The sequence below is a fragment of the Schistocerca gregaria genome, chromosome 6 (assembly GCF_023897955.1).
Source record: "Schistocerca gregaria isolate iqSchGreg1 chromosome 6, iqSchGreg1.2, whole genome shotgun sequence".
Classification (NCBI taxonomy): Eukaryota; Metazoa; Arthropoda; class Insecta; order Orthoptera; family Acrididae; genus Schistocerca; species Schistocerca gregaria.
In genome coordinates this window covers 77,163,014-77,187,786 of record NC_064925.1, presented here as the reverse complement: position 1 = coordinate 77,187,786, position 24,773 = coordinate 77,163,014, and the positions used below count along the sequence as shown (strand labels likewise).

The window sequence follows — 24,773 nt, the reverse complement described above, 5'->3', positions numbered from 1 at the left end:
CAGTAGTAGTGGTACCATGTTCACTACATGTGTTTATTCGTGTTTTGGTGCAACACCACTTTCTGCAGACACACAGGGTGAAAAGCGTTCTTGAACGCTTCGCGTGATTACTTCTGTATCGCATTCTACTGTTCGCTTTCAAGAGTTTCGTCTGAATCGGTTTGCCTAGTCTTTCAATATCACCCAGATAAGTGTCCTGAGTTCCTCACGTGATTTAAACTGCTATTTATAAAGAATAGTTGAGTCTCTATTTCCGCATGTTTCTATGTAACCATGTGTTCAGTTCAAACAGATTGTGAAACTACTTACAACACTAAAACTATTTGCATATTGAATATTTTACTAGGTTTTGACAAAACCTAACCATTAGATGCGAAGTGATAAAACTAAAGACAAATATTTATGTATTTGTGTCGTGCTTGCATAGCTAATGCTTTGCATTTTGCATTGCATTCCGCCCAGCCTTGGTGTCTTGGCAGCAAAATTGTCACTTCTGTGCTTCTTAGTCTAATATCCATTCGTGTACTAGCTGTCTGTTATACTTGGTGTTCAAAAAATATCTCCGCAGTGCCGTATGATTGTCATCCGCACGTGCCATATGCCGCAGTGAATATACCGAAATGAAACTCAGTGAAATACAAATTATTAATTTATTGAATCTTCATTTTTACTTACCAATTTCCACATTAAATGTTGAAAGTGTAACCCCCTCCCCTCCCTCCCCCCCCCCCCCCCCCAATGTGGTTGAATACACAATTCAATTCGTTTAATCATGTTTCCAAACACAGGCTGTAACATTTCTTCTGTAACAGAAGCAGTGAAAGTGGATGTTTCAGTTTTCAGTTCATTATGGATTTTGGACGGTTTTTATAGATAGAAGAAAAAGTCAGATAGTGTTAGGTCAGGTGATTGTGGAGGCCAAAGTCCCTGTGAAATTGTGCGATCACCAGAAAAATCAGCAAGCAGTGACATTGAAACGCGAACTGTATGAGTGGTTGCATCATCTTGTTGAAATAACCATTCAGTATTTCACTTAGTACAAGTTCTCCTATGAATAGGTACAGAATAACACTGCAGTATTGTTGTGCATTTATTGTATCATTGAAAACCCAGAGAGGCGAACAATCATAAGGCACGCTCGGCTAACAATCATACAGCACTACGGAGAGACTTTGTGAACACCCCGTAGATTATTACTCTTAAACTATTTAGCTTAACTACTGCACTTTCCATGACAAATTTAAAGTTTATAGTCTTACATGTCACTGTGCAACTATCCTGAAAGAAAGAAATTCCTTCTAACATTGGAAAGATTGTGTTCAAATGTCAGTTAGTACGTATACAAATACACAGACGCGTCTATATCGTTAGCACACTGCTCTTCTTTCTTTAACTGTGTAGAGCTGAACAAAAATATGTATAGTCTATGCTTAATTACAAAAGTTCTTTCATTTCAGAAGAAGTATTCTTCTGACTTGTTTACTATAAACTGCCAACGTAGCAAATTGTACTATATTTGGATTCGGACTACATACAAATACTAAACAATGCTCATGTTTCACAACTCTATGAAACAAATGCTATACTTAAGTACTGTCTTTGCTTTAATCAGTGCACTGTGTGGTAACTTTGCACAGATATCTGCAACAAGAAAACACTAATTCTTATGTAATTTTACACCTCAGGTAAAATATATCAGATACAGAATCATTGTAGAGAATAATCTCTCTACTGCATATGCTTTTTAAAATCCTTCTCATGATAGAAGCCTTTGACTTTGGTCAAATGAGGATAGACTACCAGAAAGTACACACATGTAATATGGTATTATCTTTCATTCTTCATTGCATCCCTTTAGGCCCGGGGAATGGAATGGTTTACTTCTGATGTGAGCCTTCCAGTATGCGATATTGATACCCCTTTACAATACCACACTTATTCAAGAAGACATTTATGTAGTTCATAGCAAGTCAGTTAGTAAAACACTTTGGTGGTCTGATCTACATTTTGATTGTCCCATTTTTCTCTGAATCAGCGATAAAACACACATGGGTTCCTCAGTATTTTGACATTCTGGTGCATTGTGAGTACAGTACTGTTAACCGTTAGTGCACAGCACCTTAGTGTTTATTACCTTGACCTTCACATTCTCGCCATACCTACCATGACGTGCCTTTGTCCATAACAAATTCAAAATTATTTTCCTACCACCTGCTATTAGCTGACATGTTCCACTCTGGAGGTCAATCTTCGCCTTCCCTCCTCACAGGAACTCCATACCTAATAGACAGGACACCGACAAATTTCTTACTAAGAGAAACATACATTCTAGTGTTTCACCCTTAGATTCCATAGCTATCTGTGCCCCCTAGAACTTAGAACTACTTAAACCTAACTAACCTAATGACATCACACACATTCATGCCTGAGGCAGGATTTGAACCTGCGACCGTAGTGGTCGCGCGGTTCCAGACTGAAGCACCTAGAACTGCTCTGTCACACCGGCTGGCAATAATAATTATAAACTGTACATTTGACTAAATTTCATTTAAAGAGCACTGTTGTTACACTTCGTCATTAATGGTATCAAATGTTTCTGTATTTCAATGTAACTGGAACTGGAAGGAGATCAGTTTTGTGATGCAGCGAAATGCGCACCAACCACATACAGCGTGCTTACGCAGGCAGCAGCGCTGGGAGTGTACACAAAAACAGACAACACACGGCAGGAAAATCACAGCATAAAATAGCAATGTCTGGTTACGACGCGAATTAATTAGAGAGTCAAGTCGAGGGATATCAGAGAATGCTGCCGATGTGCCAACGAGGAACTGATTCAACATCTATGACATACTCAGTTGTTGAGAAACAGCTTGTGACACTTCGAAAGCCTTAGCGATAGGCGAAACCGTTTCAACCATTTGATCTTTGAAACGAAATGTCCATCTTGAGACTTCTCTACCCAGGCCAGAACAAACGACGATGCCGCGGATCACAGAATTGGTTCAAAAATGGTTCCAATGGCTCTGAGCACTATTGGACTTAACTTCTGAGGTCATCAGTCCCCTAGAACTTAAAACTACTTAAACCTAACTAACCTAAGGACATCACACACATCCATGCCCGAGGCAGGATTTGAACCTGCGACCATAGCGGTCGCGCGGTTCCAGACTGTTGCGCCTAGAACCGCTAGGCCACCCCGGCCGGCCACAGAATCGGCATTGGAGTGTTGGCAGTGGGCACACACAAATTTACACTCCCTATTTAGCCCACACGGGTCGGCTAAGCACACTTGATAGAAATCGCTTGATTTCTTTTGCCGCTGGTGTAACTCCATACAGGAAACCTTGTTGCGGGTGTTTTCTTAAGATGATAAGTACTAAGCAAATCGCATACTTCAGAAAATGATGACACGGATGAGTTTTTCCATGGAGCAAGTTTCTGAAACAAATAAAACATTTCAGACACAATCCACAACAAGAAAAAAGCATTTTGCAGCCGTGCATCCTCTACCTGAAACGCTGAGAGATGCTGCTGCAGATGTTACACGTATGTATCCCAATCTTTCTTTACTTCTTGGAAAGATGCGAAAGGTCGAGGGGCAGATGGGCATGTAGGTGACAGTGGCTGGGGGCTAGTGCCCTCAGCAAATTTGTAAATAATTGATCAAACATGTCTAACTGCTGCTGTTGTTGCTCAGAAATTGAAACAATGCTGGCTGCATATGACTTGTGAAAGACGTGTGCAAAGTGAAGTACCTCATTGCCAAAAGTTATATATCTACACTCCTTATTGACAACCATTACATACACAAAAATTACATTGGCAGATAATTGCACGACAAATAATAATGTCGTGTGCCGAGGGCCTCCCAACGGCTAGACCGCTCGCCTGGTGCAAGTCTTTCAATTTTGACACCACTTCGGTCACTTGCACGTCGATGGGGATGAAATGATGATGTTTAGGACAACACAACACCCAGTCCCTGAGTGGAGGAAATCTCCGACCCAGCAGGGAATAGAACCCGGACCCTTAGGATTGACAGTCTGTCGCGCTGACCACTTTTTTTTATTTTATTTTTTACTCATTTTGTTCGATATAGTGCATTGTGTTTGGCCGCGGCGGATGTCACAAGACATTTGTTCAAATTGATCATTGATTCCTTGACTTTTTTTTACTACAGAAAGCAGGCAGCCCTCTGACCGAACACGCTGAGCTACCATGCCAGCTATCCACTCAGCTACTAGGGGCAGACATGACAAGTACTGACACGGTTAGAGAAACATTAATACAATTAACTGTCCAAATAGAGAGCCCTGTCCCAGACAACTGGATGCACACCGGCCCAGAGCAGCTCTGACTAGAGAACATTTGCGTACGGCAGAGAAGTTTAGAGTGGTCGCGAGCCCGCACCCGCCTCGCCCACTGGCAGTGGCCCAGCATTTTCGTATTTGCCTGCTGGAGTGCTGGCTGTGGGTGAGGGTGATGTGTGCTCGCTTCCCCCCAGCCACCAATAGCGAAAGGTACAAAAGCTGCAGTGATAAAGACAGCAGGCACACCACCACATTGTGTGCAAGATTTCACCACCCACAGAGACTCCCATCCCTTCACATTTGTTGCTCCAGGCTTTGCGTGCTTCCTCCTGGTAGATTTTGTACTACAGAACAGCCTTGGCGTAGCCCTTTTGTAACAGGGAACTCTGGTGACACTAGATTAATAGTGCTTACACAGTCTATATGGCCCGTTTCACTACTTTTATGTAAGTTATTTCCATGCCACTACTCTTCATATCTGTCTGCAGATTGTTTTGTGGTACTGTATCATATGCCTTCTGTGGCAATTCTCTTCTGTATTAGATTCTGTAATGTTGATGTTCCATCAGTTCATGAGCGCGCTGGTCTAAAACCATCCTCTTCTTCAGATAGTAAAGCTTCAATCTCTATTCTTTCTTTTAAGTTTCTCCCACATAACCGCACCATTGATGGCATCACACTTATGCCTTGGTAATTTCCATAGTCCTGACAACTCCCCTCCTTATACATTGTACTATTCACAGACTTCCTCCATTCCTTGGGTACCTATCCGTTTCCAAACACTTGTTATGGAAATGGGTCAAGATACCATAGACAATCACAGGAGCTGCCTTTATTAATTCTGTGTTTATTCCACCCCGGGTGGCATTTTCTACTGAACTGAAATCATTAAAACCTAAGAACAATAAGCAGTGGGTAACTGAAGGCAGAAAAATTTCCAGTAAGTAAAACACATTTCTGCACTGCCATCTTACATATACAGAGTTACCCATGAAGTTCTAGATAATTTTAAAGCATAGATACTCAACCTTTTTAGGTTTGAGATCTGCTACACGCAATTTAGTCCATTTAGAGATCAGTTGAGTTAAAAGTTCTTCAAGGCTGCAGTGCAAAAGAGCACTGTAGCAAAAATTAACCATTTTAACTACACAAACAACATAAAGTAATTTTCTCACCTTCAACAGCTGTAGGCCTTCTTTATCCACTGATGTCTGTTGATCTGGCAGTTCTAACTGTATTTGAGGAAAGTGTTTCACATTTAATTTCTGTAAAGGTGTTATCCAAATGTTCAGTTTTTGCATGAAACACATTATAGAAGACATAATAGTTATGATGGTTTGGTTTTTTCCTTGGAGTTCCTTGTTTAACTTATTTAGTTTACCTGCCAAATCAGTTGCAAATGACAGATCCAACGACCAGCAGATATCATACAGTTTTGAATCATCTTCCTCTCTTTCAGACACAAAAAATTTTAATAGTAGCAGAAGTTCTCTAAATCTGTGTAAAATCACCTGTATTCGGCCATCAAACTTTCATATGTAGTAGTAGGTTTTCATACTGGCAAACCTTGAGATGCATGGCTTATGTCAATGAGGTGTTCAAACTGTCCCCACAATGCAGCGTTCATATCTTGAGTTACAGCTTCCACAGCTGCCGATAGGCAATGTCTCAGTTCATTCACTGTTGTTGGTGATGGAGGCACCTAAACAGAGTCTTTTATAAACCTCCACAACAAATCATCACATAAAGCCAGGTCCTGTGACCTTGGAGGCTAGTAACGTAAGGTTGAATCATTTGGTCCATTGCGACTGATCCATCACTCATTAACCCTTTGATTTAAAACTTTCCACAGTTCCAGATGTCAGTGTAGCAGTGTCCTATACTGTTGGTAAATAAATTCATTCGAATCAGGCTCCAACTGTGGAAAAAGAAAGTTCTCAAGCATATCGACGTGTGTGCTTCCTGTAACAGTGTTCTTGGCAAAGAACCGTACACCTTTTCCAATAAAACTTCAGATAACAAATTAAATTTTGGAAAGTCCCTCTCATGTTGTACAACTTCATGTGCTTGTTCTGTACCATATATTTTCATATTATGATGGTTCACCTTTCCATGTAACTGGAATGTTGCCTCATCACAAAACACTAAGTGTAGAAGAAAACTGTCATCACTGATCTGACCAAGAACCAAATTACAGACCTCCACACATTGTTGTTTGTCACCCTCATGAAGAGCTTGCAGTAGCTGAATTTTGTATGGTTTCATGTGTAAACTTTGATGCAACACACCAAGACACACATCGGGGTATGTTGAACTGTCGAGCTTCAAAGCGAATGGATTTCTGGAGACACCTTAAGAAACTATGGCAGATGCGTTCGATGTTTGTGTCAGACACTCGGGGGTGGCCTGGCGATTTGACTTTACACAAGCAACCTGTATCTTGGAACTGTTCATGCCATCGACTAATGCTCTGTGCTGTAGGACGATCCACACCATACAAAAGTCATACTGAACAGTTATTGCTGACCTGCACTGTGCAAAATGTAGAACACAAAACGCTTTCTGTTGTCCTGACACCATTTTTACTTGAACTGAAGTTGCCTAGCAGGAACCATGTAAAACTCAGGAGTTTGCTCTTTTCAACAGTAAGTTGTTCATGCTTGTATCTGATATAACATAATAGTTATGATTTTTTTGAAATCAAATGATTCTCTTTGATACAGCCTGTATAACATTGCTCACACTTACTGTTTGTAAAATGCAGTGAATAGCAGCTAACTGTCATGCCATTTGCGAGGGTTCTGTGTCTCTTTCTGTTAATTAGTCCTTCCTACTTAGGAACAACTTCTATTAGACCTTGAGGCATTGGGCTGTGAAACGGCACCAATCGCATGCAGTGCTTGCTCAGTTGTTATTCCTACACTGGGCACTTCCAAAACAACAGTAAAAGCAAGTTAATACACATAAAATAATTAATTTAGAATTATAATGTGAAGAGAGGGGGACTTACTAATTGAGCTGACTTAGGTATTGCCAAACTTCGAACGCTAACATGACAAGTGGAGCAGAAATGCTTGTGACAATCTGCAATTAAATCACTTAAGATATTAACATATAAAACACTTTAGAATGAACAGTATGTAAGTAACTAACATACAGTAATTAACTGTTGGATTGACCTGCATTATATCTGTTATCTGCAGCGGTCTAAATGATAATATTCAACTAAACATGATGCAAAAACAGTACTAATCATACAGAATGACACTTTACTGCTATTGCATGTGACGAAATTAACTTTAGTCGCCACAGTGCGCTATATTCCTTAAAAAGGGATTTGTCGCTTTACCTTTCATGGTCTGCTTCATTGTCATTTCACAGCCAGTTGATACATTCACTACATGAAGCAGAATTCTTGTTTAGTTGATTCATCGCATAAGTTAATTTTAGAACATTTAATTTAAAATTAATATCAGCTTTATTTTGTAAGTGTTGAATATGGAAACAAATGTCAGGCACATGAAACTCAAGATTGGTTTGCACATACTACTTAAGAAAACCATAATTATTCAAAAGCACTATACTTGAAAGAAATTGACTTCACAAAAAGAAAACTTACAATTGCATAACGGCTTCCTGAAAATGTGCCCTTTGATTGCAGAACACATTTAATAAAAAATATTATCACGCCAATAGTTGCTTCAGTTAGCAGTTAATATGCCTCTGTTGGAAATGCGATCGCACATAATTTTACACTACTTTATGCATTAAATATTAGGCTCCACACTACAGCTTGCAGTCCACTCAACCTGCTGAGTCCTTTGTACAAATAGGTAGCCACCAGCCACAAGAAGTGCATTTCGTCCCTGTGTTACTGGCTTTTAAATACCTGTAGAAATTGAGCCAACATGCTCTGTCATTGCCGGCCGGGGTGGCCAAGCGGTTCTAGGCGCTACAGTCTGGAAACGCATGACCGCTATGGTTCCAGGTTCGAATCCTGCCTCGGACATGGATCTGTGTGGTGTCCTTAAGTTACTTAGGTTTAAGTAGTTCTAAATTCTAGGAGACTGATGACTTCAGAAATTAAGTACCATAGTGCTCAAAGCCATTTAAACCATTTTTGAACTCTGTCTCGATGATGCGCAGCTGCTACATAAACATGGTAAACTGTGAGGTAATCACTCCCTATATCCTATTTGTATCGAACTGGGAATAATCCTCAGAGGAAGAATACAAAAGGCGAATTGTGTGAACCCCAATTGTAACCAACATTGAGGTAGAAGCAAGGAGAAGTAAGAGAAGGGTGAGAGGGAGTAGGGTGGGCGAGTTGCTCTTCCCAGAATGTAGCTGTAAGATCCTCCGTGTATGGTATGCGGTGGAAAACGCACCCTCTGCATCTGACCAGCACTACCACACCCTCTGTTACTCCAAGAAAATGAGCAGCACAGATAAGACGATAACAATTTTATGAAAGATAGAAGTAAAAATGGCAAATATAAAAGTATGAGGGTCACTCCAAAAGATATGCACACTACTTTTTTTGTTAATCCATTTTTTATTCTACATGTTTTAAGTTTTACAGTGTGTAGATACATCCATTAGGATCAATATTTTCATTTCTCCACATGATTTCCATCCATCTCAACTGCCCTACGCCATCTTGGAACCAGCGTCTGTATACCCGCACGGTAAAATTCTGGACCAACCTGTTTGGCAGCATACACAAGGGAGTCATCATCTTCAAACCTTGTACCACGAAGAGAGTCTTTCAGTTTCCCAAAGAGATGACAGTCACATGGACAGGACTGCAAGGAGGGTGTTTCAGTGTTGTCCATCCGTGTTTTGTGATTGCTTTCATGGTTTTTTGACTGACATGTGGCAGTGCATTCTCGTGCAACAGCAAAACATTCTGCTTTTAAAATTTTGCAAATGTGATCAAACATGACTCAGTCGAGCTTGAAGTTTCTTCAGTGTCATCACATATGCATCAAAATTTATGGTGGTTCCACTTGGCATGATGTCCTAATCAAGAGTCCTTCAGAATCGGAAAACACTGTAACCATAACTTTTCCAGCAGAAGGTGTGGTTTTGATTTTTTTTTTCTTGGGTGAATTTGCATAATGCCACTCCATTGATTGCCTCTTCACCTCTGGTGAAAAATGATGGAGCCATGTTTCATCACCCATCACAATTATTCCAAGAAATTCATCTTCACCATTCTTATAATGTTCCAAAAGTTCGTCGAATACCGCTTTTCTTGTTTTTTTGTGAGCCACTGTCAACATCCTGGGAACCCACCTGGCACAAACCTTTATTAACACCAACACTTTCAGTATTCTGCAAACACTTCCTTCCCCTACCCCAACGTAGCGTGACAATTCGTTCACTCTGATGCGTCTGTCAGCAGTCACCAATTCGTTAACTCTCTGCACATTGTCTGGAGTGTGTGCAGTACTAGGCCTGCCACTGCAAGGACAAACCTCAATATTGCTGTGCCCGCTTTCATCATGTAACCTGCTTGCCCACGGACTAACTGTACCGCGATCTACAGCAGCATCTACATACACCTTTTTCAACCTCTTTTGTATGTTTCCCACTGTCTCGTTTTCACAGTACTGGAATTCTGTGACAGCACATTGCTTCTGACGAGCGTCAAGTGAAGCAGCCATCTTGAACACATGCTGTGACGGCGCCACTCACGGGAACAGGTTGAACTACGTTTGAAAACAAGCGGGAAGTTTGTATCTACACACTGTAAACTTTCACACATGCAGAATGAAATCTGTATTTTTACAAAAATAGTGTGCATTTCTTTTGGAGTGACCCTCGTATAATGAGAATATAAAGATGGGAAGGATAAGAGCCAGACCTTCACACCGAGAAAAGCCACCTTGGGTTCCTATGCCCACAGTAGGTGAGGGGTGCCCCTCCAACCCTCAGGTAGTCAATGACGCTAAAGTGCCCCACCTCGCAGAGACGAGTAGAAACCACCTTCATGTGTGAAACGTAAAAACAAGTCAGCTGCTTTGTCATCGTCTGGTAGCACCAGAGGTAGCATGTCAGGAAGTTAAAGATATTACTGCAAAGAAGCCACATTTTGGTAATCCAGTAGGACGTGAGCCACCATCAGGCACGCTTTACAGCAGGAGGAAGCTGGGCCCTTTACCAGCAAATGTGGCCATAGGTCAGCAAAGTGTGGTCAATGTATAGCTGGCAAAGTACGGTGAATTCCCTGTGAGAAGTGCAAGGGGAGACTGCCACATGGTCATGGTCTTCTTTATTACCCTGCATTTCTTTGGGGAGTCCTAGACAGACTATTTTGAGTTCCAGATATCCAACAACTGATGGGGTAACTTCAACCGAAAGTCCAGTTCTGGGACCCCCGTTTCCAAAATCGGCTTCCTGGTAGCCAACTTTGCTAACTGATTGGTATGTTCATTCCCTTGGATTCCAACGTGTCCAGGGGTTCAAACGAAGATGACCAGCTGTCCAGCTTGGTGGAAATCAGAAACAAGATACTGGATAACCATGACTAATGAGTGATGGCAGTATTAGTGGGCAATATTCTGGAGGCAGCTTGGGGAGTCGCTGCAGAAACATCTTGCTGGTGTAAGGACGAGCATGGCTAAGGGTTCGTTTGATGACCACCAGTTCATCATTGAAGGCATTGTATCCATTTGGCAGGGAGCATAGTTCACTGCGCCTTGCATATGCATATGCAAATCTGTTTGTCCAACGACCATTGCGATTTCAATGTATATCACTTTCAAAACCAGAAATTCATTGAGACAGTCAGGAACAGGCCCCAAAAAATCATGGAGTCAACTGAATCTTTGGGCCCTAAGGATAAATCGAGACCAATCCAAGGTCAGAGTACATTCCATAGGGCTGTATGTGATTGGTCCCTGACAAGAGGCGACAGTGGAGGAAGTTGGAGTTCAGTGCAAGGACACTGTAGTCGAACTGGAATTGTAACCCCAGCTCTGGGTCTTTGTTGTGGAAAATAGGGCATGGTAGTAGAGATGCTTAGGTGACTGCCAACGTGTACAGCATAACTGAGTATCTGTTGTTGATGCCTGATCCATACTGGGGGGACTCCAGCCTCTGTGAGTAGGCTCTTCACAGAGCTAGTTCGAGAGGGTCCTGTTGCAAGTCGGACCCCACAGTGGTGTACTGAGTTCAGCGACTGCAGCGCTGAGGACAATGCCAAACTATATGCCATGATCCCTTAATCAAAATGGTACAGGGTCAAGGCATCGTAAAGCCCCAAGAGGGTGGTCTTTATCCTAGCTGGTGTTACTAAGGTAATGAAGTGTATTATGATGTAGCTCAATGGGGCAGCAGCCGCTCTCAGAACAATCCGACTCCCTGTCTTCGAAAGGTAGGATTCAGCACACTGGCAAAGAGTTCTCAGAAGCGGGGATATTGAAAGCAGGACCAGCAAGCCGTGGACGTAAGCTGGCGGAAAGCCAAAAGGTCATCGTCACCCTCACCAGCAACGACAAAATGTACAAACTCGACCAACCAGCCAAATTGCTGTATTGGTCTTTGTCCTTGGAAAAAATAAGTAGCTGGGCGCAGAATTAGATCAATGGAGTATGCAACTTCAGCATACCGAGTGAGGAAAGCCAACTGCTTCCTGAGCCAGGACCACTTTGCTAGGTAGCCACGACAAATAAACTACTACTGCAGCGTATCTAGGGACGCACATCTACTGCATTTTATCCGTGATTTCCACCAGCGAGAGTCTATGTTGCATCAGGAGTAGTGACTAATTGTCGACCACCCTGTACCAGGAGGAGGCCGCTGTCGTTGATATAACTCGGAGGCAATTTTCCAGGATATTGGCAGTTGTAATTGTTAAGCGGGCTGGGGCAGAGAACCCCTACCCAATGGGTTTGAACAGTCATCTTCCCGAATGGGAGTCCAATGTGCCAACCACACATCACATCACGTCATCAGAATACGCAGATTTATATAAATGATATGCCTTCCAGTATTACAGGTGATCCAAAAATATTTCTGTTTGCTGTTGACACCAGATTGGTAGTGAAGGATCTTGTGTGTAATATTGAAACAGTATCAAATAATGTAGTTCATGAAATAAGTTCGTGGCTTGTGGAAAATAATTTGATGCTAAATCACAGTAAGACTCAGTTTTTACAGTTTCTAACTCACAATTCAACAAGAACTGATATTTTAATCAGACAGAATGGGTATATTATAAGCGAGACGGAACAGTTCAAGTTCCTAGACGTTCGGATAGATAGTAAGCTGTTGTGGAAAACCCATGTTCAGGATCTTGTTCAGAAACTAAATGCCGCTTTATTTACCATTAGGACAGTATCTGAAATAAGTGACATTTCAACACGAAAAGTAGTCTACTTCGCATATTTTCATACGCTTATGTCATATGGTATTATTTTTTGGGGTAATTCTTCTGATTGAAAAAGGGTATTTTTGGCTCAAAAACTGGCTGTTCGAGCTATGTGTGTTGTTAAGTTCGAAAACCTCTTGTCGACCCCTATTCAATAGTCTGGAAATTTTGACATTGCCCTCACAGTATATATTTTCTTTAATGTCGTTTGTTGTTAGCAATATTAGCTTATTCCCAAGAGTTAGCAGCTTTCACTCAGTTAATACTAGGCAGAAATCAAATCTGCATGTGGAATGCACTTCCTTGACTCCTGTGCAGAAAGGAGTGCAGCATTCTGCTGCATCCATTTTCAATAAGCTACCACAAGAACTCAAAAATCTTTGCAGTAGCCCAAACACTTTTAAGTCTAAACTGAAGAGTTTCCTCATGGCTCACTCCTCCTATTCTGTCGAGGAGCTCCTGGAAGAGCTAAAAAATTAAGCAAATTCCAGTGTTACATTTTTGATTTTCTTTATTTAAATTAACTTGTCACCTGAATATGTTTCTTATATTTCATTTTATCTGTTTGTACAATCTACAACTGAATATGTTTCTTATATTCATTTGATCTGTTTCTACAATCGAGTTACAATTTCATGTACTGACTCGTCCCATGACCATGGTGACTTCTCCTTAATGTGGTCCCACGGAACAATGAAAAAAAAAACAAAGGAAAAAAAAACAGCTAGGGTCCTTCCAAAAACGCGTCCAACCCTGAACGTGCTGCAGAGATAAGACAAACAAAGACATCAACAACGGGCTCCCCTCTGCCACTCTCAGATGGATGGTAATCGGTGCGTCAATTCCTCATTGGCAACTACCGAAGTTGCAACGCCCATTAACAATACTCTACGAGCCTCAACAGTAAACACAATCATCTCCGAGATCCGAAGCAGAAATTCATGATTTACCTGATCGAAAAGCTTACTGAAATCAAAAAAATGCAAAGGCACAGTGGACAGAAGTAACGGCAGCAACTGAAACCACATCACAGTATTTGGCTACAGGGGTGAGAACAGGGCGACCAGGAAGACGACTCTGATACTCGCCGACGACAGTCTCCAGCAAGGCAGACGTCATGCGATTCATCGCTTCGGCACTGCCCTACAATCAGTGTTCAGTGACGTGAGAGGACGAACGTAAATGTGACGTCCAAGATGGGTCAAAAACGCACATAACATTCCTTGCGAAGCCCGTCCATACCCAGTAAATTCTTAGCATGAGTAGTGACAATAAGATCATACACTATGTGATGAAAAGTATCCGGATACCTGGCTCAAAATGACTTACAAGTTCTTGGCGCGCTCAATCGGTAATGCTAGAATTCGATATAGTGGTGGCCCACCCTTAGCCTTCATGACAGCTTCCACTCTCGCAGGCATACGTTCAATCAGGTGCCGGTAGATTTCTTGGGGAATGGCAGCCCATTCTTCAGGAAGTGCTGCATTGAGGAGAGGTATCGATATCGGTCGGTGAGGCCTGGCACGAAGTCGGCGTTCCAAAACATCTCAAAGGTGTTCTATAAGATTCAGGTCAGGACTCTGTTCAAATGGTTCAAATGGCTCTGAGCACTATGGGACTTAGCTTCTGAGGTCATGAGTCCCCTAGAACTTAGAACTACTTAAACCTAACAACCCTAAGGACATCACACACATCCATGGCCAAGGCAGGATTCGAACCTGCGACCGTAGCAGCAGCGCGGTTCCGGACTGAAGCGCCTAGAACCGCTCGGCCACAGCGGCCGGCCACCTCCGTCCAGTGTGGATGTCTGCAACCATCTCAATGCTGCATTACCTGGTCGCTGAATTGCAAGCGGAAGTCCTATTCCATGGCCTGCGAGGTCATCTGATCTGAATCCTCTTGATTATTCCCCAAGAGGATGTCTAAAGAAATCACTTGTGCATGAGACCACAGTGGATAGCGAGGTGGAATTAGTTTCCAAACTTGTAACTGCCTGTGATGTGATTCGAAACACACCAGCAGTATCTGTCAGGGAGCGTTAGAATCTTGTTCGCCGATCTCATGTCAGCATCGTGGTTGATGGCCGTCACTTTGAGCACATTTTGCAAGATATAGTGCAAATGGTACATTCATTCTGTCAGTGATGGTATTTGCAGTTAACTGTAACTAATGTAAATAAAAAAGTACATAGTGACGTGATTTTATTCCTATTATCTCCTTAAGCTGGCTTTTCCGAGGCCAGGTTCCCTGCCCTAAACTGTTCGGTGGACCATCCTCTATGTCCTGTTAAATTTTTGCACGCTCTAAGGAAAAGCCCCATAATATGCTTATAGAGAAAATAGATAATCCAGAGTGGGTCACGACATACTCACTTCGTAGCCCACGCTCAGAGCAGGAGAAAAGCTCACAAGTGAAGCTGGATTCAAGGTCATCCATTTCTTGGTACACCAGCGGCTGCGTATAGGAGCGAAACGGCGAGAGGCTGAAGCTGAGGTTTTTCGGGTATCTGCGGTTGGAGACGGTACAGAATGATTTATAAGTTTGCCTTATACAGATGAGGGGAAATGAGATTCTGTATTGGTTTACTGGTCCTACTTCCTCGCTTGTTTCCAATGAACATGCAGAAGAGTGCAGACACAGGCTTATAAATTCTGTCAATGTAAATCGTAGATAAGGTTTATAGATTCTACAATAAAGTACCAGAAAAAAGACCATACTAACCTATAACTTTACGAAGATTTGGGTATACACAGTAATGTCTGGTTCTACAGACCACAAACCATGGAAGTGCCAGACTATTACTCTGATCGAACCCTTAGATTCAAATATTCGTTACAATGTGAGTGATACACAGAAATATATAGGAACAAGTAGACAAATGTACGATGGAAACCAATAATCCCGATGCAAAAGTACGCACAGGAAGCTTTTTGCACGTCATTCTCAGTGTACAAGCTTAACTGGAGGTAATGCTCACTCACATGGAATGCACTCTAGGCCGTCGGCCATTCCAGGCTGGAACTCAGACGATCCATTAAATGCATCGGTAGTTGCGAATTTGGACAAGCATCAGCTGTATAATGGAATGACGACAATTAAAATTTGAGCCAGATAGGGACTCGAACCCGGATTTCTCGCTCATAGCGAACGGTCGCTTTACGATTTTTGTTTTTTTTTTCATATTCAAAACCTTCACTAATTAAAATAACAAAATGCGTACGTAACACAAATGGGCATTTTTTTTTTTAATAGTCAGCTATCCTAGCCACTTTTTTTAACAAAAACGAAAAAAAGGAAAAAGGATTTTGGAAGGTTTGTTTTTCTGCTTTTTTATTTTTATTTTATTTTTATACAAATGCATAATAGGAAGTCGTCCCGTTACGACAAAGGATGCTCCATACTATAGCCCGCTGCGACTTTTTCGATGACTGTCGTCTCGTTGCTGTGTTGTTTCCGTTGTTTGTTCAATCTCATTAAAAAAAAAAAAGAACTGGGAAGAGGTGCTATGGTTATCTTCTTCTGTCATCGATAATCCAGCTGCGAGGCGGATTGTGGAATGCGCTCCAAAGAAAATTAGAAAAATATTGCCTATATTTAGGGTTCTTGACGATCGCACAATGTCGTTCGTTGAGGTAATACCAAAAATCGGGTACTGTCTTTTCGCCATTACCGAATAGGTAGTGAACAGCGTGGCCGCTGATCCACGTCAAACGATTAAGCTATCCGAGCACGACTTACGGCCAGACACAAACTCCACATGTCATCAACCAGGTGCCTACAGCCTGTACTCGTACATTCATTATATATATTGCCGTTCAGGGGATACATTTTAATTGAAAGCCGCTTGGCCGGTACCGTCGGATAAATACGATATTGCAGTGCCTGTATTGTTCCGAATTACACTGCAAATCGTAATTCGGAACGACACAGGCATTGCAATATCGCATTCATCTGATCTCTGAACTGAACTCTGCATTGCCTGGCGTTTGAGGGCCTCTGCATATGGCGTCTGGGGCTGTTTGCTTACAGATGGGACGTGTCTGCGTCACTTGCTATGTCCAATTCGCAATCAATGAGCGTGAAATGAGCGCTTCCTCCTCGTATGTGACCTCTTAATGAACTGATGAAAGCGGCGTGCGCTGAACATCTCTAAGTTACAAGGCTTACAGTTAATACTTATACATAGATGGCTTCTTTTTTCTGGCAACCTCTCACGATTCTGTCATTACAGTATGAGGGATTCTTATAAGACAGTGGTTCCCAACATGTGGTCCGCGGACCCCCAAGGGTCTGCGAGCTATGCCAGAGGGGTCCGCAACATGCTATTAGGATAAAAAATATATTAAATATCTTTCGTATGATAACAGATTTTTTTTTTGGCCGCTTCCTGCATGAGCAGAGCTTTAGCGAACGCTAACTTCTGCGTCTAGCGTCTTCCTAGAGCCAACTGACATTAGCACACTCTAGCGCAAAACTAGAATTACATAGAGGCAAATAGTTCTGCTGTATGCCGTTAGACTGCGCGCGCTGCCTCTTTGAAGCAGACAACTGACAGTCACTTCACACACAAACTCGCATTTCAGACAATAATCCGCCATTATTTTTTAAAGGAGTTTTTTATACTAAACACCCAGATTTGAAGACAAAGATTTTGAGCAACAGTCCAAAATTTGACAATAACAATTATGTCTAAATTGAAAAAGTTTTAAGCTCAATATTTTTTCAACAATGAATATGTCAGTGTTTTTTCAAGTACCAAAAATAGAAAACGTATAAAAAGACTCTTAATTTGGCTTTTTCAGGTTCTTGATACTGTGATATGACAAGGTAACAATCTTGCTCGATGAGGGGTCCTCGAGAAAATTTTGTTGGGATCCCCTGTTATAAGCTATTCGCTTGCAGAAATTTATTTCCTAATTGCAATACAGAACAGTTACAAAACAAAAAAACTGCACATATTACTAGAAATTATGTTTGCAGTTAGCATATCTTTAACACTAAGGTGCAGTCTAATAAATGTCCATTATTCCAAGCCCTAGTAATTGTTTTCAAATTAGGATGAAAACAGCTATGCAGTGGCGCTATGTGCAACCGATATTATGTCACTGAATACAAACGATTTTCTGTGCCTTCCTTGCCTTTCGCTTTCTCGAAACTACTTTAACATTCCTGTGTTTGAAACTGTATATGCATATTTCTCCTATCAGAAAGACGACTGCCAAACACAGGCCACATCCAAACAAAGTGATCATAGGCAAGAAGTCGTCGAAGGTTTCTGCTTCAAACTTGTTATCGTCGCACACGGACGGCTTTGGTAACCACTTCCGGGAAAGACGATCAATGACGCCGTTCTCAAAGAGTCTCAGTAACCTACGGAAGAAATCATTATTAGAATTAGCGTCAACATAACAGTTTGCGCTAGGTTACAACACTACTATACCCAGGCCGGTGAAACTTTGCACTTGACATGTGTATTTAACAAGGTAACAAGTGAAGAACGAGAAGCGCGAGGCGCTAGGTGTGGGGCGTGAACCAATGCCAGTGCTGTAACTGCCGTCGGGCTTTACGTCAAAACTCCCACGTTGCCGGCTTTGTTTGGTGTGAAAGTAAACAACGTGAGTTGTTTATTGTTTCTACGGTGTGCTTGCGTTGGACTGTGCTTTACTTCGCAGTGATTTAGAAAATTCTTGTACTCGAAAAGATTTCATTCGCCTAGTGACATTCCTTTGTGTCGAGGCGTGCCGTTAGGCAGCGAGGCATTGAAGTTACTAACCAGAACTACTGACTTTTACGAACAGAAAAAAGAATACGCAAGTATTCATGGACAGCCAACAGTTCCTGCCGATAAAGTGGTGTAACACACATGAACAACTCTTGAAATTAGTGCAAGAACAGCAGCAAGCGAGGGAGTATTATTGCAAAAATTAAGAAATGTGGATGTGAGCCTTAACGATTCCGAGTTGTCTGGATCAGTTACTATATTTTTATCGATTCCCGGGAACAAGAAAAAGCAGCCCTGACCGTCACCGGCTTAAGATTCTTTTAAGACTGGTTAATTCGCAACCAGCTTACTACAGCAGGAAAGAGCATCCCACAGTAGCAAAGTTACTAATGTTGTTAAAAGAAAGTGAACTTTCCAGGGGTTTTAAAACGTCACTAAAAACAGTGTTGAAAAGTATTGAAAAGTATGGATTTCTGTTAAAAACCGCTAGACGAACGCAAAGTTCAGTTAGAAAAGGTACATATTGTTACTGCTCGTAACACATTCTTGCACAAAATCGTGAGCAAGCACATTCATTCGATTTCAGTTTGTGGTGACGACTACGAAGACGGTCCTGGCGCTGATTCCGACTAAAGTGAGGATGGATAACTGGATGGAATTGCGTCATTGTCGCCGTAAAATGGTGAGTGAAGAGCAACGAGTATCTGCTGTTTATTGTATCATTGTCATTACAAGACGTAGTGCGTGAAGTTACAGTCAAGGATATTACTTATTTTGTAAACCATGTACCGCATTGTTTTCAAGATATCGGTTGTCATCATATGCTTATTTCCTGTATTTCTTTGCTCCGTTGTCGAAAGCGGGTGCTTCATTGTGATTATATATACATTATTATGGGGTTGTTTATTTGCTGTCATTGTGGCAGCAAGTCAAAAACGAATTCTAATATATGTTATTCCTCAATAGCTTAAATTTACGAGATAAAACAGAAAACCATATCGTCTGCTAAGTGTATAAAGGCTGCTGTTGTAACATCGCTACTGCTTTATAGCCAACCTAACTTGACGTAATGCGAACTGTCAAGTGCAGTGGTTCGCCGGCGCAGGTATAATATCGCATTCAAAAAAATAGCAGACAAGCGATTAATGAAATCCAGAATGTTCAGCAATAACTGTAGTCCATCGTATTTTGGGTTCTAACTGGTGCAGATGGTACAGGAACTCAAAAGTTTGTGCACAACTTGGTAAGACATTCATTGGTTTACAATTTAAAAAGGTGATATGATACCTTTAAAGCCTTCCAGTATTGCATTCTAGAGGTCAATTGAGTCGAATAATAATGTTAACATGCAAGCAGTTAATTCAGTAAGCATCCTTAAAAGCGTTCCACACTACATGTCTGAAGTATTGGGAATTTCCACGCAAATGAAGAGTCATGTATACAATAACACGTACACATTATCACGAGGACCACCACTACTATCAAGATTCCCTTCCACCAAGCCGGTTGCAGTTCTCGACAAGCGTCCTTCAACTTTCTTTGCCCTTCCACAGTAATTTCACCTCGATTTTTGAGCTTCGAGACGAACAACTTCTCTCAATTGTAATGCTGTCTTTGCTTGGTGTCGTCTTTGATACAATATGGCCAAAGTAAACACAACAGATCTCCTTCATTTTCCCGTGGCAGTGCAGTCGTTTCTGTTCAAGTGTTTACACCACGATTCTTTCGTATCTTAGCTGCTGCTGTGTGTTCTCATTCTTTATTTTGCAGTTTAAAAAAATACAGGAAAGAATAAACTTTATTTTTGTTGCATGGAGCCGGTAATTGTCAGTGCTCCTAGTGTGTGTATTAAGTATGGCGTAAGTTTCTACAGGCTGATTTCAGAAGCTGGTAGAAATGTTCTATTGCAAAGTTTCAGACGTATCGCAAGACAGAATTTCGAAGATTCTTTTTGTATTTTGCCCCAATATCTTTATTTGTGGTATTATCTGAGGAGACAACGTAACCAAGCACTGGAAGTTGACCAGTATAGTAATCTCATCATTACAGTTTTCAGAGAGACTACCGGAGAGTTGCTGCTCAACACCAACCAACCGCCGTGACGTCTCTGATTTTACAATCCATTTTCGTTAAGAGTCCATGCTATTCATCTCCACCTGAAACTTTTATTTTTTTGGCAAACCCTAATACAATAATTGTTCGTTCCTTCTTTTTTACTCTCTTTAAAACTTGGTTCATTTCGATAATGAGAAGAAGTAGCGCAAGATAATTTTCTTGATGGACACCACCATCACGGAAAATAAAAGAATGAGAAGCGTCAAGCAAAGGTCACAAACCAATGAAGTTTCTTTCACATTTATACAGGCTGTACGATTTATATGATAATATCCAGGAAGGCATACAGTCATTCACGGAGTGCCTTGGGCAATACTTACAGAACCGTTTACAGCATCCTGTAGCTTCTGCAGAAAATGGCAGACAGAAGGATCGCCGAAATATCGAGTCATGCTGATTTGCATCCTGCAGCAAACCCGAGATGACTATTGAGAATTTTTACGCCGAGGAAGTTCATGTAGTCACAACTGTTTTCCCAGTTTTTCAGTGCCAAACATGGCGCACCTTTCCCAATATCGATATAATTTTTATAAGTGGATCTATTTATGAAATTCGCTGATAATTATTTAAATGTAACCTTAAATCAATACCTCTACTTTTGTGTAGTGGTCACATTCCTATTTCCAATAACCTATATAGTTTTATCAGGATAATATTGTTGTTATTATTCATAAAGATAACACTGCAATTTATTGTTCATTTACTAAACATTACTTTTTAGCTTTTATATATTGTTGTAGTGTCACAAAAATCCAAACGTCAAGTTAACGCTAGTAAAGGTGAGAATCGAGTGTGTTTCTAAAATGTGATTTCGACGCTAAGTGTTTCACTAGATTAGGTAGCAGTTATTCTTATTCGTTATTCATTTGGTTGACTTTTAAGTTGTATATAGGCTTGAAGACATGGTCATTGTCAATGTAAATCACGTATCAGCCACAATTAAATTCCTTATCAAGATATTACACTCCTGGAAATGGAAAAAAGAACACATTGACACCGGTGTGTCAGACCCACCATACTTGCTCCGGACACTGCGAGAGGGCTGTACAAGCAGGGATAACACGCACGGCGCAGCGGACACACCAGGAACCGCGGTGTTGGCCGTCAAATGGCGCTAGCTGCGCAGCATTTGTGCACCGCCGCCGTCAGTGTCAGCCAGTTTGCCGTGGCATACGGAGCTCCATCGCAGTCTTTAACACTGGTAGCATGCCGCGACAGCGTGGACGTCAACCGTATGTGCAGTTGACGGACTTTGAGCGAGGGCGTATAGTGGGCATGCGGGAGGCCAGGTGGACGTACCGCCGAATTGCTCAACACGTGGGGCGTGAGGTCTTCACAGTACATCGATGTTGTCGCCAGTGGTCGGCGGAAGGTGCACGTGCCCGTCGACCTGGGACCGGACCGCAGCGACGCACGGATGCACTCCAAGACAGTAGGATCCTACGCAGTGCCGTAGGGGACCGCACCGCCACTTCTCAGCAAATTAGGGACACTGTTGCTCCTGGGGTATCGGCGAGGACCATTCGCAACCGTCTCCATGAATCTGGGCTACGGTCCCACACACCGTTAGGCCGTCTTCCGCTCACGCCCCAACATCGTGCAGCCCGCCTCCAGTGGTGTCGCGACAGGCGTGAATGGAGGGACGAATGGAGACGTGTCATCTTCAGCGATGAGAGTCGCTTCTGCCTTGGTGCCAATGATGGTCGTATGCGTGTTTGGCGCCGTGCTGGTGAGCGCCACAATCAGGACTGCATTCGACCGAGACACACAGGGCCAACACCCCGTATCATGGTGTGGGGAGCGATCTCCTACACTGGCCGTACACCTCTGGTGATCGTCGAGGGGACACTGAATAGTGCATGGTACATCCAAACCGTCATCGAACTCATCGTTCTACCATTCCTAGACTGGCAAGGGAACTTGCTGTTCCAACAGGACAATGCACGTCCGCATGTATCCCGTGCCACCCAACGTGCTCTAGAAGGTGTAAGTCAACTACCCTGGCCAGCAAGATCTCCGGATCTGTCCCCCATTGAGCATGTTTGGGACTGGATGAAGCGTCGTCTCACGCGGTCTGCACGTCCAGCACGAACGCTGGTCCAGCTGAGGCGCCAGGTGGAAAGGGCATGGCAAACCGTTCCACAGGACTACATCCAGCATCTCTACAATCGTCTCCATGGGAGAATAGCAGCCTGCATTGCTGCGAAAGGTGGATATACACTGTACTAGTGCCGACATTGTGCATGCTCTGTTGCCTGTGTCTATGTGCCTGTGGTTCTGTCAGTGTGATCGTGTGATGTATCTGACCCCAGGAATGTGCCAATAAAGTTTCCCCTTCCTGGGATAATGAATTCACGGTGTTCTTATTTCAATTTCCAGGAGTGTATATTCATATATAGGTTGCTAAAGATGTGGTAACTGCGATAAGGAATACCAAAATAGGCAGTTCAGTTGAAAAGGAGTGGTCATCTCTGTAAAGAGCAGTCATAGAAGTTGGATGGCCAGATATAGGTACAAGGAAGGTAAATGCAAAGAAATGTGGATAACAAAAGAAATACCGTCGACGAAAGGAGGACGTACAGAAACGTTCGAGGAAAGACAGGAATACAGCTAGATAAATCATTTAGGAATCAAACAAATAAGAAGTGCAGGAGGGGGGGGGGGGGGGGGCAAAGCGAAATGGAGAAATCAAAAAAGAAATGATCGTCGGAAGGACTGACTCAGAATGCGGAAAAGTCAAAACAACTTTTGGAGAAATTAAAAGCAAGGGCGGTAACGTTAAGAGTATAATAGGAATTTCACTGCTAAACGCAAAGAAAAGACTGAACAGGTGGCAAGAGTACATTTAAGACCACTACAAGTGGGAGGAATTGTCTGATGACGTCATAGAGGAAGAAATATGGAAGGGCATTTTTGACAATCAAGAATAGTGTACTTTCATTGAGGTCACTTATTCAGTTTTGCTGAGATGAGCATTAAAGACCAGTTATTCAAGTCATGCCTATGCTAGATTCCTATGCCATTAAGTGTAGACCACAGGATCTGTTTAATGGAAAGAAGTTTAATTAGTACAGAATATGGGCTGAGAGTAAACCGATCAGAGACGAAAGTAATGAGCAGTAGCACGAATGAGAATAGGGAGAAATTTAACACTAAAACAGATGATCACGAAGTAGACGGAGGTAAGGAATTCTGCTGCCTTGGGAGCAAAATAACCCACAACAGAGAAAGCATGGAGAACATAAAAAAGCAAACTAACACAGGTAAAGAGGTCATATCTGTGAGGAAGAAGTTCCAGGAAATGTGCGTTTGGAGTGCAGGATTGAATGGTAGCGAATCATGGACCGTAGGAAAGGTGGAACAGGAGAATCGAAGCGTTTGAGATGTGGTACCATAGAAGAATGTTGATAATTAGTTGGGCAGATAAGGTGAGAAATGAGGAGGTTATCTGCAGCATCGGTCAGAAAAGGAGCATATGAAAAGGACTGACAAGAAGAAAGGAAGGACGATAGGATATTTGTTGAGACATCAGAGAATAACCTCTGTGGTTTTAGGCGGAGCCGTATAGAATAAAAACTGTAGAGGGAGACAGAGATTGGAACACATCCAACAAGTAGTTGAGGAAGTTGAGCGCAAGTGTTACTTTGAGGTGAAAACGTTGGCACAGGAGAGGAATTCGTGGCGGGCTGCATCAAACCAGTCAGGAGACTGAAGGGAAAAAAACAAAGCATTTGTATACATTTCTTTTATCAATACGTGAGAATCTGAAGTGAACATTATTTTATTTTATGAACATAAACATCGAGGATAAAAATCTCATGCGCACCTTTTGATCTACAAGTTTTAATTAACGACATTTCAGTGTACACAACCGGTCGCTGTGGCCGAGCGGTTCTAGGCGCTTCAGTCCGGCACCGCGCGCCTGCTACGGTCGCAGTTTCGAATCCTGCCTCGATCATGGATGTGTGTGATGTCCTTAGGTTAGTTAGGTTTAAGTAGTCTTAAGTCTAGGGGACTGATGACCTCAGATGTTAAGTCCCATAGTGCTTAGAGGCATTTGAACCATTTTCAGTGAACATAACTGTTTTCAAGTATCCGATACATGGATTATTTCGTTTACACACTTCTCTTCTTCAGTCGTGGATGCCTCCCCTATACTACAAGGCGCGAATTCTGTGGACTGATCGGAGGCTTGAACCCACACAATATGCATTTGCATACTTCTTTTCAACATGCAATGAGCACG

General features: G+C 42.2%; 1 protein-coding gene across 1 annotated transcript in view; it reads right to left on the bottom strand.

The window, feature by feature from the left end:
* Positions 1–17,678: 17,678 nt before the first annotated feature.
* The window catches only part of LOC126278729 (glutamate receptor 3-like), a 91,963-nt gene continuing 84,868 nt past the window's right edge, over positions 17,679–24,773 (bottom strand). The window contains exon 7 of the mRNA XM_049979005.1: positions 17,679–18,060. Within this exon, the coding sequence (XP_049834962.1) occupies positions 17,793–18,060 (268 nt within the window). The 3' untranslated portion in view covers positions 17,679–17,792. The remainder of the gene's footprint in view (positions 18,061–24,773) is intronic.